The 20,330-nt window shown below is 35.3% G+C and overlaps 1 protein-coding gene across 1 annotated transcript in view; it reads right to left on the bottom strand.

The window, feature by feature from the left end:
- Positions 1-3,112: 3,112 nt before the first annotated feature.
- The window catches only part of LOC148281826 (DNA topoisomerase 2-binding protein 1-like), a 36,124-nt gene continuing 18,906 nt past the window's right edge, over positions 3,113-20,330 (bottom strand). Inside the window, exons 14-25 of the mRNA XM_088226057.1 lie at positions 19,459-19,658; positions 17,783-18,100; positions 17,062-17,187; positions 14,937-15,080; positions 14,451-14,587; positions 12,303-12,392; positions 10,790-10,840; positions 9,776-9,968; positions 8,840-8,964; positions 7,297-7,497; positions 6,013-6,239; positions 3,113-4,325 (exon numbers count right to left, since the gene is read on the bottom strand). Of these exons, the coding sequence (XP_088082183.1) occupies positions 4,103-4,325; positions 6,013-6,239; positions 7,297-7,497; positions 8,840-8,964; positions 9,776-9,968; positions 10,790-10,840; positions 12,303-12,392; positions 14,451-14,587; positions 14,937-15,080; positions 17,062-17,187; positions 17,783-18,100; positions 19,459-19,658 (2,035 nt within the window). The 3' untranslated portion in view covers positions 3,113-4,102. The remainder of the gene's footprint in view (positions 4,326-6,012; positions 6,240-7,296; positions 7,498-8,839; positions 8,965-9,775; positions 9,969-10,789; positions 10,841-12,302; positions 12,393-14,450; positions 14,588-14,936; positions 15,081-17,061; positions 17,188-17,782; positions 18,101-19,458; positions 19,659-20,330) is intronic.

Genomic DNA, 20,330 nt, shown 5'->3' on the forward strand with positions numbered 1-20,330 from the left:
TCATTTTTGGTGGAGATTACTAAGTTTGCTTCTAATACCCTCAATTAAATTCAGTTTTTGTCCAGAAATATTTGGACATATTAAAAATCACAGAGTAATAATGCTTCACAGCTGTAGAGACGGCATTTCACTCTATTACATAAACCAAAGCGTTGCTTGGTTTTTGGTTTAACAACAGACCTGCAAACAGACGGTTCCCGAGTACCTATGGCCCATTTTTTGCTGTAAACTATAGCTATCGATAATCCTAGAATGTTGTTTGTCAATATGGGCGGGCGGCTCTACAGCAATAGCACCTTATTGCTCAAGTTTAAAATAGTATATTTTTAGCATCAACCACTTTTTTATGCCAACTAATGATAAGGACAGAGCCGGACTTACCACGGGTTCAGTTGGCACAAAAGAACCAGACACTTGCTTACAAGGGGGGGGAGAATAATATACTCGTGATTTACAAACCTGTACATTCCTGTCCCTTTTCAGTAAGTGACAGGGTGCTGGATACGTTTCAAGTCAAATGACGCCGGTTACGACGAAAATATGGCGGAAGCTAAACACATTTATAATTTAACGTAGTTATGCAGAAAGCAGCCAGCCATAGATTATTAACACTGAGATAATACCACATTTGTGAAAAGTGTGAATAATCAAATCTACGCAACAGTTGGAAAGTGTTTTACTTTGACAAATGATAAATAATGCATACATTTTTTTTTTATAGTACAAACAAGAATTCAAGTATGTATTTGACCAGTTTTAATGATTTGCGAAGTCTGGCTAACCACAGAACTTAAGATGTGCATTTTGCAGAAAACAGCCAGCCCTAGTAAAACTCTGATGTATGTTGTGTCATTATGTATTGAACATATTATTATACAAGTGTTCATTAAACCCTGTCACATCTGAAACCACGATGATCAGTATGAGCAAGAAGACATATTGGCACATTAAAATATTTTTTTAGAATGAATAAAATTTTAAAAAATAAAATATTTAAAAAAGCAAATGGTTGCTTACTCCTGCAGGGGAGAAACGAGGAGGGGGAGGGGGGAATCTGATACTGCGCTGCGCTCCCCTCACTTCTTCCCTGCAGAAGTAAGCAACCATTTGTTTTTTTTATTAAATATTTTACTTTTAAAAATATTATTTGTTCTAAATATTTTTTTAATATGCTAATATGTCTTCTTGCCCATACTGATCATTGTGGTTTCGGATGTGAAAGGGTTTAAAGAACACCCTGTATATTTATATTAGGGTACTTTTAAAGAATCACTTAATTCATTTGTTACAGTAACTTACGCATAATATAAATAATTATATTATGCGTTAAAGGAATTTTGGTGATTTTTCAATTTACCACACAACCTAAAATATGCATTTTGCAGAAAACAGCCAGATCTCATTCAAACTTTGAATGTATGAGGTGACATTTTGTATAAAAACATATTTTTAATGAATTTAAAAAAAAAAAATACTTTCATTTTTATTCGCCTTAATTTATTTAAGAGAACTAGATTTGTGGAGGCATTAATCTTCCCATCAGCATCTATACCGTAAGATTTTTCTAGTGGTGCGGGTGTTTTCTGCAAATAGAGAAATGTAGTTTTTGTGATCAAAACTACTTTCAAAAGGTGATTATTACAGTTTTTTGTATGAAAGCGACCTGGCTGTTTTTAGCAGAACATGAAATTGACCTCAGTGCACCCAATAACACCAATATTTATTTTTTCAAAATTGTGGACGAAATTTCTGCATTTCTACATTAAATTAAAATGCATTTTCACCGAGAAATGTCAGAAGATAACTTCAATCTATTTAATACAATATTATTGTCAACTAACTACTGTATCACAGTGGTACATGTATATTTTGAATAATGATAATTAACAGTTATTACAAAAAAACGTATTGAAGATCATAAAATAATATTTATAATGACATATTCACAAAGAGAACATAAAAACAAGGAGTGATGGTTTTGTCAAATCAAAAATGATACATGACGAACACATTTACAATAAAAACTAATAAGGAAATAAATCTAATTAATTTAGTATTGGATTATAATTATTATATCATTTCAATGAATTACTTATAAAGATAAACATAAAGGATGGCGCAGAGAGGCCAGCAGGCTGTTTGTTTGTTTTTTTTAAAAGACATACATGTTAGCGATCTTATAATTTACCTAAATACTTGCATTTTGGGGGCCATTTTCAACGAGTTGTAAATAACTCACTATTAGAGAATGGAAATCAAGTTGGGCTTGAGTGGGGTTCGAACCTCGGACCTCTGATCCACGAGTCCGGGACTAGCGACAGGACCACAACCAGATTCATTTTTGAATGTCTAGCTCCTTTTACTAATCAAAATTTGTTTAACTCCTTTATTCTGACACATAAATATTTTTCATCTTTCCTTTCCTAAGCATTATTGTCAAAATTATAATAATATTGAACAAACTTTTGTAAATTAAATGTTATTGACAAAATTATTGAATCAAAAGATGAGTGTCAAAATGGTGAGAATCCACACATTTATGTATTTATAATAAAGATACCACTCTCAAAGATGTCGCAAAAGCGATGGTCCGATTTAAGTATATTATATTGAGGGACGATTGCGTCTTTTATTTCTAGAATGATTAAAATGAACTACCAACAAGAATTTTAAATACAAACAGAATTATTGTCAACATTTTGAAGGAGGCGCTGCGCTGTCTGCGATGGTTTGGACATGTAGAGCGAAGAATGGGTAAAAATATTAACAGGAAACATGTATAATATATTAGAATAAATATTTGGTATTAACATTTGAATCGGTCATTTGAGAAACCCAATAAGTCAGTCTGTAGGTATGAAGTTTTCAGAACTCGCGCAAAAACTGTTTGTTATAAAATCGCGAATTAAATGTTTATATCTAACTTAAACAAAAAAGTAGTTAGGAGTGTATTTTTTGATTATTATTATTTATGTATTTCTTTATTTATTATTTGTAAAAACCCGTTAGGGTTATAAGAAATATTATAAGGTCTAGACATGTTATGTCTCATCTGGTTGGTGCAGTAATCGTGTGCTTTTTCAGGTTGGTTTTTAATTTGTCTTTATTGTAATTTTTCAAGTAAGGTAAGCCATCATAGTCCATATTGTCCATTGTCTAGTATTTTTGACTGTCCTACGTTTGTCTTTGCTTTTTGAATGTGGAAGTGTTGTCTGGAATCATATTTGTGTATGTCCGCATTTTTAGTCAATGTTATTTCATCGTCTTGTACGTCTCGGATAAATAAAATGAATAAATTAACAAATCACAACAGGGATGGAGAACATTTTAAAGAGGGGATATGGAAGTCTAGGCACTTGCAAGGCTTATGGAATTGTCATTAGCTGGTTTGAGTGGTCACTTTACACACTTGGACAAACTTTTCAATAAAGCATCGGTTTCTTAACGGAATGTAGTGCATTTCGAGTCAAAGTCACATCCGCTAAAAACCCGGTTTCTCGAATGACCGATTTATTTAACAATTTTTTAATTTTATATTTTTTCTGCGTACACCAAAAATTGGTATGTATTTACATTTTAACAAAACGAGAAATATGATTTTCATTTTCCTCTCTTGAACACATTGCGTCCAGGTGGATGAAGAAGACAGTTCTGTGTGCAAAATAGAACCAAAACCCAGGCCAAGTATTTTCGACTCGATGGCGGCTCTTAAGATAAAAATCGAGTGGAGATAAGGCCACCTCATTGTGCGGTGGTTGGCGCGTTTGCCTACCATTCTCAAGATCCTAGGTTCGATTCATGGCAGAGTTGAAGTGAACAAATGATTTTAAAGGTTGTTAAAACCGCAATATTTCACTGTTCCTGGACTGGCACCTGAAGTGTAGGACTGATCACCTTACCTTCGTGTAATAGATGATCGAAATACACAGCATTCAAGGAAAGGGGAATGATGACGATGAACACTTTACACTTTGTCCCGTACAGCGTATTGAATTTCCGCTGACAATATACAAAGAGTGGTAAGCTATTTTATCCTCTCTGCCGACACCGATATAGATATAGCGTGATAGTATGTTTTTTCATAAATCTATCTTTACAAGCCCTAGGAGTCTCCGTACATGTCCTGGATGCGTTTTTTGTAGGCTGGGTACGCGTACTGCATGGGGTTGTGGAGTGGCTCTTCAATCAGGAGTCGGCTGATGAAGGTCGGGGGACAGAGAGGGATTTTCTTGGCGAGGAGACACTCCTCGTCCTCGTCAGAGAGGGCCATTCGCTGCAGCTCGGCTATGCAGTGGGTGGCGTTTAATTCTTTAGTGTACGGAGGGCTGTAATCAATCAATAGATATTTGTCAAATAAAACTCTTGATTTTATTAAAACCAAAGTTTGATAGGCACAAACTTGTTTATCTATGTTTTGAGTAGTCGTATAAGTGTATGTTAATACCATTGGTGGAGTCATACACAAGGAAAATTGTCTCATATTAATTTATAATGCCGATTGGCAAATAAACAAAAATGCAGTTATACTGTTATATACGCCCAACAAATATATATGGAACCAGGCAGGGAAACAAAATTTTGGAATTTTGGAAAAAAATAGTATTTTGTTACTGTTAAGTACTGAATTTATATTTTCTATACTGGCAACTCATATAAGACTGTAAATATCCCATTCCCACCCAAATCCTTCCTATTTAAAATTTATGTTCTTCTACCGTTCTGTGAGCAAGTCACATGTGAAAAGTTGTCTCTGATAAATCTTTATCATATCCTGCATCAGCATATTTCGTACAAAGTGAAGTTAGTGTTATATAAAAATCCTAAATTATACAGTTCATCATCATCTACACTATACCAGTATCCGTGCTGCAGCAATAGTGAAGTACTCCATATAAGAAACAATCGGAAGAACTTGAAAGTGAGTAACAATTTCCATACAGTCCACTAAATTCTAAATCCCACTGTTAGTCAACAAAAATGTCCTTCAGTTGCCGATTTAAAAAAAAAAGAGTAATATAGTAAAATTCCCAGGAAATACTCTTTTGACATGTTTAACACTATGAAAAAATATGTTGCTTTCACTTCGGAAGAATAACATATGCTGTCATTTCAAACCTAATGGTCATGATAAAGTTGGCTGTAGTATTCTGCCGTCATAATAAAGAAAGACGTTTCTACATAAAACAAAAAACGAAGAAAATAAATATTTTGTAAGTCGGAAATTGAAAAATTCGCTGTGTGAAAAATACTACAAAAATTAAGTATATTATTATGCGACAGTATGTATTATGGTTTGTCCTAACGGAATATATATTTTAATTATGATAAATTTTACGTTATATATTTAAAAATGACAATTTAGTTTTCTTTTTAGTAAAAAAAATACAAGAAAATATGTTATACTGCAATGAACTTTTTATTTAGTAATTAAGTGAATGTCTTTCTTTCTTATTGTTTATATGCCAATAGATTCTACTCAACTAAATAAAATAGATGTTACTGACCATTTACAGCTTTTCAAACTAGTAACGCCGACCTAATAATCAATTAACTTCGAAATTACCAGCAGATCATAAATTGAATAGAATACGAGTAGGTACATTCATTTCAGATGTTTTTAAAAATGGAATAGAAGAAAAAATAAGTTTTTTAATCAGTCTTTAATAATTATATAAGTCAGAACAGCCTTTTATATTTAGTAGTCGTCAAGACTTTTTGCAGTTAAGTCTCATTTATTAGTGAAAATAATAGGGTTGTGGTTATTTTAGGAAGATAATTCAAGTACCAGTAGATGCGTATTTTTTTTCTGATTCCGAATATGTATTTAACTCATTAAAAAAAAAAAAAGTTAGATGTGTCCTTCTTTCTTATGACGGCAGTATTGCCCGATATAAAAGGCTAGGATGACACCATCTGTCGGGAATTAGCGAGAACTTATTCGAGTCTCTAATATTTTAATTTTAAGATGTTTTTTTTTCTTTCAAAAGCGAGTTTCGCAATTCTCCGACTCACCTGACGTCCACGACGGTCCCCCCGCCGCTCACGACGAGGCGCAGCAGCGGCGCCCGGCGCGCGGGGAGCACGTGCAGCAGGAGCCGCAGGCCGCGGAAGGGCGCCGCGCCGCTGGAGCAGCGCGCTTGGCGCCAGCGCCGAGCCGCCGCGCACAGCTGCGCCTCGCCCGCGCCCTCCAGAGCGGGCAGCACTTTCGACGAGGGGTTGCCCCACTCAAACGGCTCCTCCTGAGAAGAAAGCAATATTCGTAAATAATTGTGCTGGAAAATGGGAATTGGTTGAGGTAGAGCGCAAACGTAGTAGAGGAAATATGAATGTTGAAAGGCCACTTAAACTGGCCACACTTCCGTATTTTATTTTCTAAAATGTCAACATCTCTGTTATAATATGTCGATTTCTTTTTTTTATCCCAAAACAATTTTTATGCAAGTTTTGTGCAAAAATATTAAAACAGCCAAAACCCTTTAAATTCTAAACTAAAAATGTGAAAGTATTCTAGACGATCGTAATAGTTGATTACAAGATATAGGTATCATCGGCGGCAATCCATCACCACACTACTCAAATTTTACCACTTTAGAGTGCAGAGATAAAAACGTTTATTTATTTAAATCTTACGTTGATTTACCTAAAAGTAAAATTAAAAACATATTTTATACATAATTTTACTGAACAAAGTGGTCAAATTTGAGTTACGCGGTGATGGATTGCCTTTGAAAATACAATCTACTTTAAATATTAAAAATGTATGTTGCACTGGTTCAAGCCGCATTATGTGAACTTTATAATGATGAAGTTCAGTGCTACGGGAAATTGGATATAAAAAATGATTTTTAGAAGCGGTAAAAATTAGAACATTAAATTATATGGAAAAGTTTCTATAAGTATTTTTTAAAAATTAATAAAAATGGTTTTAATAAAAAATGAAATACTTTGAAATGTCACATGTTCGTGTGAAAATGTGTTTACAATAACCAATAGCATCGTTATGATGTTTCGATGAATTTCCAGGGATTTTTTTTCACGTTTAGCGGGTACAAATAATTAATTTTAGAACTGTATGGGGTTCAATTTTTAAATGTATGAAAAACTCAATGTGTAAGTTTCGGTGGAAATTTTAAAAATTACAAAACTTAAAAAAAATCATAGCAATGATAATACGATACATGAATTATTTTTTTTGGCTTAGTTTAAAATGCCATTAACAAAAATAAAAATCACAGACTTTCCTCATTTAAGACCATATTAATGTAGAATATAATATTTTTAAATAGGGCGACTCACGTCCACAAAGTGTCCCGCCTCTGCGCAGCGCGGCACGTAGGAAGGGTGAAGCAGCCAGATGCCGGCCGCAATGGAGGCCATGATCTTCTCCGACTTGGACGGCCGCGAGCACAGCGTGTGCGTCACGGCCAGATCCAGCTCCGTGCCCTCCGTGACAGTGCCCCCGAGCCGCCTGATGATGCCCACGAGATCCGCGCGGTTCTGCCAATGAAAATTTTACATTACGAAATATGTGAAAACATTTGTAAAACTATGAATTTTTTCAAATTTCAACAATATTTTGAACTCGGAGCTTTTGTTCTATGCGATAGTGCGAAAGGGCGTCTCTTTAAGTGGGTAGCGAATTATCACTCCGAGAATTAGAATATGTACAAATGTTTTAAGACAACGCAAGGACTGGACTCCACCTCCTAGGGCAGTGATGACACGCTAAAACATTTTGTATTAATATTCCTAGATGTGACACAGCACCCGAATAAAGCCAGGTTTTTTTTTAGAATTTAGACACGCTGAGGTAAAAAGGTTACCCATCACTGCCCTAGGAGATGGTCAAGATTTTTTTTTTTTATAAAAAGAAATATTTGCGTTCTTATGATTTACCCAAATCTTTAATTTTGAGGGCCATTTCGAGGAGTTGTAAATAACTCACTATTAGAAAATGGGAATCAAGTCGGGGTAGGGTGGGATTCGAATTGTGGACCTTTGAGCCGTGAGTCTGAGACACTAGTCACGGGACCACAACCTGATTCAAAACATATATAACAGAGAATAAAGATTCTCACCCGCATCAATAAAACTTTCAGCTCTTCACAAAAGTCAAAGGATGAAAGAATTGTGGGAAAAAAAACACGTATGTAAAGTGATACCTTAAACCAGCCCGTGACAGGTCACAAGCCCTGTAAATTCCTAGACTTCCATATCCTTTCCTAACATCTCAGCTTTTTAAAGTTTATTTTTATATGGGAATTGCATTTATTACTTACAAGGTTTATAATTCATAAAAGCGGATTTTTCTGCTGTTAATAAGCTTCAATTTTACAAGTGTTGGGATCAGGAGGGATATTCTATAGTGAGCCAATAGGGAACTTCTCTAACATTTGCTCTAGTGAAGAGGCAACCACTTAAAACTCTTCAGTAGAAGCCGGCCTGTTGACGGTATTCGACAGGCCTTTCGTTCCACTAGAAGAGTGTTCGGCATTTTGAGTCCTACTTTGGTTTATTTTACCAATGTCCCGCACTAACTTGACCATGTAAGATACTACCTCTCGTGTGACTTCTTTAGGAAGTATCACCGACCCGATGTTGCATAAGTCCTCGCCCAGACTTCCGCATCGAGCCTCCGGCTATTGTCTCTGAAAGCTGAAAAAGGAGCTAGAGGACATCTCGAGGTGTTTCATCATCTCATAGGCCGCTGTCGATCTCGTTGCAATACATGTTAACCTTGATAAACTCTCCCTAGGATGTAAAATGCAGTAATTCTCGACAAAAATTTGGACATACCCAAAGTATTATTGAATTATTATAATAATGTAGTGAGACTTACGTTGACGTTTTGCGACAAAATAAACTTGTAAACTTTTGTCGGTTCCGGAGTTTTGGTTCTCGCATGCGTTGTGTCGTCCCACCCGACCGTGTACGCCTGGGAATCGCTGCAGCTGGAGGGCACGGCTAAAGACAAAACAAAACGGTAAGAACATAACACAACCGTCTCATTCATTCAAAAGAATATTGAATCACCTGCTTCACAACCGTATACAGTGAAACCCCGAAATTACGTCCTAGAAATTTACGTATTATTTTTGAAATCCCAATGAATTTTGAATTCTTTAGTACATTTAAAACCCAATTTTACGTCTTTTCTTCCCTCAATTAACGTCGGAGAAATTTTCAATTTGCACTGAAAACTGACACCTCAAGGTCTGACATTAGTCTCTATCATTATATCAATATTTATGTAGGACAAATTTGTAATTTTAGTTGTGATTTTAAAGACAGTTATTTTATTTTATTTTATTTTTAGTGTCCCATACTTCGTGAGTGTGATTTTGTAAATTATGATTTCTGAAATAAAATACTTAAACTCATTAAAATAGCATTATATCAACTCATTAGTTAACCCGAAGAAATTTTTTTGATAATGATCCTTAAGATAAAAATAACTTTATTTAATTTACTTTCATATAACTTTGAATTATCTATCCTTACCTCTGTTTTGTATAAATACATTGAACTCCTTAATAAAGATACCAGTCTCAAAGATGTCGCGAAAGCGATGAAACCGGTCACTGGATATTCCCAATTTGTGGATTAAAGTATCACTCGTCTTTTATTTATATAATAAATTACAATGAACTTCCATCAAGAATTTTCACTTACAAACTTAAACAGTTTATTGTGTTTTATGAATCTGAAGTTGGACTCTAGTCATTCGGATAATACAAAATCGCAATCCGCACTGAAAACTGACAGACTATCTCACCGGCAGAGTCGGCGGGCTTTAGTGTAGCCGGTGGCGGGGTCTGCTCCACTCCGGTTCTGGACAGCGCCGGGCGAGGGGTTCGCACTCCGCCGCTGCTCCCGCTGGCCATAATAGAAGTCAGGCGCTTCAGGCTGTTCTGGACGTCCTGCTGGAGGTCCGACTTCAGGTTGCTCTGCTCCGGTGTTGCTGGTGTCTGCGACATTCATACATGGGGGAGAGTTAAAAACAGCTTTAAAATAAATCCTGGCAAATAAATGCTTGTTGCAGGAGGCAAAATTAGCAGTTCACAATGGAGTCCTGGTGTCGACCCTTATGTACGGGAGCCAAGAAAGGAATTGGAAAAAACAAGGATGAACCATCTTTTTTATAACTTTAAATATTTCTATTATGTTTTAAATATCACAATTTAATGATATTTAAACTTTATTGTTTTTAAACGTTTATCAACTGCGTATCATGATTTGTACAAGTCAATGTGACGTTTTTGTTTAAATAAAAACTAAGACTAACCCTAAAGGTTAATAGGAACTAGGAACACTTAAACAAAAAGGTCAATTACACTGCACCTGCTTTGAATTTCGGTTAAGACAATAATTTATACTTTATTAGTTGTTTACCTGTTGTTATTCTTCATTCGCGTGGCACACGCGGTGGCGCGCGGGCCGCGGCATTATTACTACGACATAATTTTGGCTTTTTTGACACATCAAATTAATTTCGAAATTTTTTTAAGCGTAAAACCGGGGTTATGAAAAATGTAAAAAACGTTAATTGGGGATAATATTTGTATCAGAATGTATGAAGAAAAATGGTTCCTGAACATTTCGGTGTAAAAAGCGGGAAAACGTAAAAACGAGGTTTTACTGTAATATATGTATATTTTTTAAACCCCTAATAATTTTTATATATGAAAACATATCCAGCTCTGTTATTTTCTACACGGTACTGCGTGGAACATATCCCCCATGCAAAAACGGGGTCCGGTACTAACAAAGTACTAATAATAATTCTTACCTGCATTTCATTCAGTTTTCTATGTTTTAATGGAGGGGTTTCTTCAGCGTCCTGAAAATAAAATACATAATTTAAAATATTGATATTTGACACAACAAACGTATACACCGGTCTTCCTTATTCATATTTTGGACATGTTACATACCCATTAAACCATCTTAGATCTAAATTTGTTGCAACAGAGCTTAAAAACATTTTCGAGGAGGGATTATAGAAGTCTACGCATTTACTTATGACCTTTCATTGGCTGGTGGCTTAAACATCCACATCTCCTTAACTCTTCCATCTGTTGACTTTTGTGAAGTAAAAGAGTACGCGCATGACAGCTCTGGTAAATGGATGTGTTGGGAGGTTATGTTGCTTTTTAACATTTTTTTTATAAGGTGTAGGGTCCATAGTCGATGACACACACGTGTTAAATTAGTTCACCCGAAGTAGACTAATGACCGACGATGCAATGTCATCATTTTCTATCGAATCCAATACAACTTATATTACAACTCTAGCAATATTGCACATAAAGACGAGATCGTCGCTCTGCAGTACATTCACATCGTCCCTGCCATGAAGAAGTGAACTACAAAGGAATATGATTTATAAAGAGACCACAAGACGCAGCCAACATCAGTCAGCTCGTTCAGTCAGCCCAACAAGATCAGTGCAGTTTGCTCAGCTCCAGCATTAGTTTAAGTGCAGTTACTTCTACCTACCCTCGGCGCTACGCTTGTGCTACACAACCAAGCGCTGTATCTTATTCGCCATTTAATAAATACGCATTAAACACCAACCTCGTGTCTTCTGTCAATCTCCAACTGGGGTGGGAACTCCAACCAAACCCTCAACAACCTAAATCCTACAAAGGCAATATCAAAATTCCTCCGCAATTTATCGCGACTTTTAATAAAACTATTTGTTTATAGTAATCTAAATGTTAGGTTTTATGACTGATAATTAATTTACCAAGCATGCTATTTTATTAACATTATTTGGCTCAATTTAGGGGAACCAATGGTTCCATGCGTTCTATGAACGGACAGCGCATGATGTACATGCCATACCCAATAATTAAAATTTGTACATATTTTATCATTGAATAAAACCGAGCCATTGAGGGGATCCTGAGGAGTGAGGCCTCTGGATGTGTTGGCCTCTGTTCATACATCCTCCTCCCCTCTCGTTAATCTGCGTGGAGTTTGTATTCCTTGGGATATTTTTGCTAACTTTCCTCTATACGCAGCTGACATCAGCTGAATCCCCCAGAACTATATAACAGCTGCGGGTGGATGGTAGACTTTAGGATCCCTCGACGCATAGTCAAATCTGCGTGGAGTTTGTATTCCTTGGGGGGATATTTTTGCTAACTTTCCTCTATACGCAGCTGACATCAGCTGAATCCCCCAGAACTATATAACAGCTGCGGGTGGATGGTAGACTTTAGGATCCCTCGACGCATAGTCAAATATACGAACTAGTCGAAAAATAAGATATTTATATTTGATTATATTTTACTTACACTGATTCGTAGTTGGCGCGCAGTCAGGGGGGTTGTGTCGTTGTCGGGCTGATTGCGAGAAAAGAATCTCTTGGAGAGTTCTGAGATCGGCTGCAAAAGAACACAAGTACTTGATATTTTAACAACTCAACTCTCTTCTCAGAATACATATTGCCCAGGGAGCCCAATGTCTCCGGGTATTTTTTTTTATTTATTAATTTATACATACATTTTTACAAAATGGTACAAAAAAACACTCTGGCAAATTCTGCTTGTACTAGGAGGTAGGCTCAGTATATGAAGGGTCGACAAGCCAGAAATATTAGTATGCCTAATGTTGCAATCGGTTCCTATATGGGCAAATGCCTGTTCTAAGAAACCGATTTGCTGCGGCAAATATGGTTTTCGAATATGTTTCCTATAAATAAAAATAATATTGAAGAAATGGAAAAACAGTTATAGCCCAAACTGAACTGAACTGAAATAATATTTTGTGGTGTCCTTTCCCATCAAAGGGAAGTAGTTTAAGTAAATAAGTGATTATGCACAGCTTACTATCATATTTGAAGTTCTATAATAATGTTTTAAAGTAACTATGTTTATGGGAAAAAAAATAAAATAATTATAATTTATTCACCACCACCGTTTATATTTATTTATTAATTTATTTAAACGCCTTGTAGGCTTTCACATGTTTTACAAATATTTATATATAAAGAACAGACATATTTTACACAAAAGTAGCAAAAAATTTAAAATGAAGTAATAAGAAAAAGAAAATAAAAATATATATAGAGAGAACAGAAGTTCATTTTTTCCTATCGGTTATATTAAAAGAATCTTAAAATTAGAAGAATGTAGAAAAATAATAATCAAGAATACAGATATAAGTTAACAAAAGGTATACAATATAAAACAATATAGTATTATTTAAGAATTTAAATTTGGAGATAATAAATTGATACACTGTCTTTTAAAATTCAAAAGTGTTGTATTAAATATATCTATATCATTTGCGTATTCGTTTGCAAACACATGAATTATCCTCATAGGCGAGTGTGCACTGTAGTTAGTCGTAGATACATTTATATAGAAGAGTTTATTAAATCGAGTAATCCGGCCGGGCACTCGCAAGTTAATTAGTTTTAACAGTTCGGAACAGTCAAATATTGAATTTAATATTTTAAACAAAAATAAAATAATAAATTATTTAATTTTCTTCTAGTTTCTAATGTGTGTAAATTTAAATATTTATTTAAGTATGTATAATTAATATGTTCACCTGGAATACCTCGTTTAAAATTAACGAAACGTAAAAATTTATGTTGAATTCTTTGGATATTATTTATATGCACTTTATAATATGGTGACCATATAACCGAGTTGTATTCAAGTTGGCTACGTACTAAAGCAACATATAAAATTTTCATTACATAGACTGAGTCAAAGTCTCTAATCGTTCGCAACAGAAATCCGAGAGTTTTCATGCTTTTATTAGTTATGCTCTGTATATGTTTAATGAAGTTTAATTTTTCATCAAATATAATACCAAGATCAGTCATTTCGGTCACTCGCTCTAAATTTATAGAATTTATAGAGTAGTTGAAAGCAATTGGGTTCTTATTTCGGCAAAAAGTCAAAACTTTGCATTTGTCAACATTAATCTTCCTACAAAAAAATATCTATGAAGTGCGCCCAGCGTCCAGCCCGTTCTCAGTGAATGATGAAACTAGTCGATTACCTAGGCTTATTTCTCCATACAAAAAAGTTCACTTTATTTTACATCTTTAACCCAAGTCAGCTTTTTTAGTACTAAAACAAGCTTGCAGATTACAAATATTATTTGAAGATTCTTTGTTTGGAAACTAGTATTTCGAACATTATTTCCGAAGGACTATTTTTCTTTGATAGAATACTGTTGACATACTACATCAAATCACATGGGACATGTGGCGTTCGCAGTGGCCGTTTTAGGCATTGTTTATTTTGAAAGGAATCGGCCAGTGCTCAGTGTTGACATTTAAATCATAATGGAAATATCATAACTTAAATGGTGTAGAATAAAGCTACGTATATTGCGTGGTTAATGATAATTGTTATTTGAGTTGATTTTCACAGAACGCGATGTGGAAAAGAAAGTAATAAAAATAGTGAGTGAATACGGCTTACAGTATCTTTGCGCTGATTATCAGAACTCGGAGCCGGCAGATCTTCACAGAACTTCCACAATCGCTTCTTGGACTCTGCCGATATTGAGCACAGAGCCGCGCCAAACGGGCTCTCCGGCGTGGCCACCGAGATCTCAACTAGGATGAGGAGGATGAGTTAGTAGGCCAAAAGAAAATGTTAATTGATTTGATTAAACTTTTTCAGTATTGAAAACGATATTATAATGATAAATTTCTACTAAATAGTAAATGGATAAACTAAAGCCAGTAAAATTCATTCCCTTTTAGAAATCATCCCATAAGTCATGTATGATGAAAAAACTACTTATTTTATTGAAAATGTTTAACTAAATTACTCTGTAACCCTTTATGGCTCTGGCATATTTATGTAACTTATTTCAGACCAATGGTGGAGATTGCCATTTTTGTATTAAAACGCCTCATTTATTGATAAATGGATTGGGTTGATATTTGCACGTTGACTCACATGGATTCCGTGGAGTCTTCGGCGGATCCGAGGGCATCTCTCCGCGCTTGATAGCCAACATTCTCCGCCGGGAGACGGGGCTGAAGAGATCCAGGTTCGGAGTGGACAAGGCATTGTCCATGGGAGGCGTACTCACACTTTCGTCTGGACAAAACATCAAAAGTACAAAAAAAGTTAAGGCAGGCAGAAACAAAACCGGAAGTGTCTAAAGATATTCTTGAAAATTAAGTTAATAGTTATAAACTTATATATTTTTTTTATCAATATTCCTACAGAGATGAGGTAGAATTTTTTCAAATTCAGGATTATCGATATTCGAGCGTTTACAGGGCTTACGACCTGTCATTGGCTGGGTTGAGTGGCCACTTTACGTTTTTAACAACATTCCCCATTCCGCTTATTAGCGAATATCGACATTGGCATCATTTTGATTCCTGTATATATCCTATTAAATGAGAAAGCATTCACTAGCGTGTTGGAGCACCATCTATGTATTGATATTGAAGTTAAGTATTTTTAATTAGCATATTACTTTATTTTATGTATTTAAGACTCTTCCGAGTTAAATTAAGTACTAGTAATCGCCTAAACTTATATACTTATAACCGCTTTTATTTATTCTCTATGTCAATGACATATTTTGTCTCAAAAGATTTAAACTCAAAAATAATGTCATATGCCGATGATACGGTTGTATTAGTTGAGGGAGTTAACTGGAACTCGGTAAATTTAGTAGCTAATGACGTTATAAATAAATTGAAATTATGGTTTGACAAAAATATATTATCTTTAAATACCAAAAAGACAAAAATGATCCCATTTTTTATTAATAAAACAAAGTTAGATTCAGTAGTAAAAACAATTATTAACAATATTTTGAGTTTGTCCAAATTTTTGTAGACAAGGACTGGATTCAAATCCTTGGGGAGCTGTTTATATTAACATATTACAACAGAGATGAAGAACATTTAAGAAAAGGTAATATAGAAGTCTAGGCATCTACAGGGCTTATGACCTGTCAATGGCTGGTTTAAGTGGCCACTTTACACACTGTAACATTCACCATTCTGCCTATATTTGAACATCTATATTCCTTCAATTCTTTCATCTGTTGATGTTTATGAAGTTAAAGAGCTGAAACCTTTATTTATGCGGGTGAGATTCATCTAATTGAATTATTTCACCTACATACTAGGCAACGCCTGAAAATGTTATTTTTTCAATTTCTATACTTCTTCATGGACCAGGTTGTTGATAAATTACAATCTTTATGTTGATAAGCCATCCAACAGTGACCGTGAAAACCTTCGCACCAATCTACATCTAGAAGTTTGGGAAAGGTTAATTCTAGCAGGGTTTTTGTTCAATCTGACGACACTATTAAGGATAAAAATAAGAATAAACATAAAAGCTAAAGTCTTGAACCTCGCCAGTGAAGATGTATGGACTGAAAACTATGTCCCTCACTGTCAAAACCTTACAAAAGTTAAAGTGCGTTCAGTTTGCAACGAAAAGACAAATGTTAGGCGTCAGTCTTTGTGATAGAATTAAAACTGAGCAGATTAGACGCCGAATAAAGGTTATCAGCATCGCAAAAAGAACAGCTAAGCTAAATTGGCGGTGGGTGGGGCACGTGACAAACAGGACAGTGCCAAATGGTCATCTAGGATCCTGAAGTGCAGGACTTGGAACAATAAAAGAGACTTGGGAAGACTGCGAAAAAGGTGGACAGGTGACATTCTGCTGCCATCCAACTTGCGGGCCATAGATGGCGGCAGATAGCCCATGACAGAAATAATGGAAGAGTTTGAAAGAGGTCTATGTCCAGCAGTGGATTGAATGTAGCTAGCAGTAAGTAAGAGTTATAATTCTAGTCCCTACTTACATGAAAAATATTATTTGAAAATAGTGTTTTGATTTTTTATAAATAATTGTTTGTTACCATCAATGTTACCACCATTAAAATTTATATTATTTACCCAGCCGAATTTAAAACCATACATTGAGAGATAATGCTATTGAAAAATTTTATTTTATTCCACTTTATGCCTTTTACCTGTCATTTTTTCTTAATTGTGGCCAACCAAGTACAGAAGCCATACATTTTAGGAGATATAGAACTTACTGTGCTTCTTAAATTCTTTTCCGAATTCGGCTTCCCTCTTAGGAGTTTCTTGAGAGTCAGAGCCGAGTAAACCCTGCCTCGCGAGAGCTATGAACCTAGAGGCCGGAGACATCTCTGTTGACCCTCCTGTAAAAGTAAAAAATATCACAAATTAATCACATAATGGTTGGATTTTATAAAGATGTTTTCTTATAAAATGTTCATAAGTATATTACTAGAAATAAGGATAGAGTAAGGCTATTTAAAAATAAAATAAAACAGTATCCCGAAATTTCATTATGTACATATAAAGGTCTGAAAATGTATGAAGAGATGCCTGAATGTATGAAGAACGAAAAGAGTTTAAATGAATTTAAAAATAAATGTTATGTTGTTAATGCGCAAAGCAAGAAGAAGATTCTGGAACGGCTGTGTAAACAGAATGGCTAAATCCAGAATCTTTAGTGCTTGGCCATAGTGGCAAAGCGTTTGCGGCACGGCGTGGGCGCGGAACCTCGGGCGCGGCAAGACGCCGCTTACCGCGCCCACGTCACACAAACGCATAGCCACTATGGCCAAGCACGAAGTTTAGAACACTAATTTTATTTTTATGTGATATTTTGTTTTCCATATATTTTTCATTTCTATTCTTTAGCATTTATCCTCAGTTTTACAAATTTTTTGCAACTCTTTCAAAAAACATAAAAAGGGGGTTTGTTGTATGTTAATATAAAAACCGTACCTAGCGATAGTTTGTTCTTTCTACTCGGTGTGATGGTCTTCAAGGGAAGAACATTAGCATCGGAACACCTCTGTCTCTCGTCCTTCTCCACATCGTCGGGCGGGTAGCAGTCGTCCGACAGGCGTTCCCTCATCATGATGTCCTCGGCTCTGGTCATGTCATTATCGTCGGATTCCTCCTGGGGGGCGGAAGCATCAGATTCGTTGGTCGGTAGAATGGAAACGTTTTCCTTGTTACACTCGGCCGACGTTTTATCAGCTTCCATGGCGGACTCCTCCTTTTTTAGAATTGATATTTCTTCCTCCTTCCAAATTGGCTCTGGAAATGTTTTATTAAATTATATATTTTTTTTTTTATTCAAGGAACATAAAGTGCGATAATTTTGATTTATACAAATTAAACATAATTCATCAACAATTTTTTTTAAATTTATTTATCAAAAGCGTACAAAAATTAACATATAAATTATCAAGTCCTACTGAACTGCATAAAATGCAGTTCGTCAGCAGGTGCGTGTAGTTAAGATTTAATATATATACACAATCTTATCTCATCAATTTTATAAACATATAAAAACTCTTATTACTATGGAAAAAAGAAAAATATGTACATCGAAAATAAAAAATTGTCCAAATAAAAAAGAAAAACCAAAAAAATCTTAATATAAAAATCCACGTTCTAAAAGCCAGATTTACAGCAGATGTCTTTCTCTTGAGCCAGATAAGTTTTTTGATTTTTAATATTTAATGGGAGCATATTATACATTTTTGGTATATTGTACTCTAGTTTTCTTTTCCCGTATTTATTATTGAATTTGGGGAGAGCTAGCTAGTCCATCTACACTAGTGAACCGAGTATTGTATACATGGGCCAATTTATTTCTGTATTCAGATAGACGCATGCTGAGAAACCAGCTTGGACTATAGTAGAGCTCTAACGGGTAAAATATTTATAGATTTATACAATAAGGACAGAACATTTATTTTTCAATTAATAATTTGATCATTGAATTTTGTAAGTTCTCTACAAGGTTTATGTTTGTATTATTGGAAAAAGCCCATGAGGTTAAAGCGTATCTTATAATTGATCCTGAAAGTGACAAATAAATTATCCTTAAAGTACTATCAGGGACATAATATTTCAATTTATACATTTTACCAACTATGTTAAGAGTTTGTCCAAAGAGAGTTGTTTTGTAGACAAGAACTGGATTTTACTGGAGCTGTTAATATTTACATATTACAACAGAGATGGAAAACATTTTAGAGAAGGGAATATAGAAGTCTAGGCATCTACAGGGCTTATGACCTGTCATTGGCTGTTTTAAGTGGCCACATTACACACTGTGTAACATTCGCCATTCTGTCTAAATTTCAACATCTATATTCCTTCAATTCTTCCATCCGAAGATGTTTGCGAAGTTAAAGAGCTGAAACATTTATTGATGTATTTGAAATTCATCTGATTGAATTATTTCCCTCACAAACTGGACAACGCCTGAAAATATTTTTCAATTTTTATACTTCTTCTTGGACCAGGTGGGATCATCGACACTGTTTGTTGTCATCTAAGAAAACATTTTTTATATCAAATTTCCCATAGCACTGAACTACCTCTTCTGGGCTTTTCTTTACCTAAATTCACCGGGCTAGATGTCCAGCGATCCGAGAACTTACCCCTAGTGTCCCCTATCAGGTAGGGCCCTTCCCTGACGCGCTGGCCCCGGGTGGCGCAGGCCAGCAGCCAGTGGCTGGAGACGGCGGGCAGCCCCCACTTGAGGGCCCCCACGTACTTGTTCCCCTTGGATTCGGGGCAGATGAGGTGAGTCGAGGCCTTGGTGGTTTCGGTGGTGCGCCGGCAAAATGTCAGCTGCGTTCTGGAAAACAGACAGACCCAATTCAGGTGGGACGAACTCCGTTGCGCTTGTGAACTATATTATTCTTCTAATGTTTCCTATGTGTATTTGGGTTTCGTGTCGTTGATTGATTTGTTTGTATTACTTCGTTCTTCTTCCTTTCCGACGCGGGATCTGGAGCGTGCGGCCGCGGTCTCAATTTGGAACTAACACTGTATTCCTCCACTGTCATACTGGGAAATTAGAAAAAGGTGATTGTGCTGACCATGTGTATTTGATTGATCACAAACTGACAATACTGCAGTGAGGGGTACAATGAAAGTTTTTAAAGTTTATTTGTATTGTTACTTTCGCGGTTTGATTGTAAAGAAATATTAAATTTTCGCTTAATTAGTTTAAAAAAAAATTGATATGCGAAACTGAAGAAAGGCTCGAGTCTTTATGAACAGTTTCGGGAAAGGGGTGGATGCTTTCATTTTATGCTTGTGAACAGAGAAACTTCGCTTAGCGAGCATTATTTCTTCCACAATGCTAGTCGTAATGAAATCGCACTTCTTCAGTTTATTGTACCCTCAATTTTGAAATCAGATAGTTAATAAATAGTGTTCAAATTCAAATTAATTTATTTTCCAAAATAACATTACAAATAACAAAATATTTTGGGCATTAATTATATTTGGACAAAATATGAAA

Source organism: Micrasema longulum, unplaced genomic scaffold, assembly GCF_059751315.1.
Source record: "Micrasema longulum isolate JH-2025_06_02 unplaced genomic scaffold, ASM5975131v1 h1tg000404l, whole genome shotgun sequence".
Taxonomy (NCBI): domain Eukaryota; kingdom Metazoa; phylum Arthropoda; class Insecta; order Trichoptera; family Brachycentridae; genus Micrasema; species Micrasema longulum.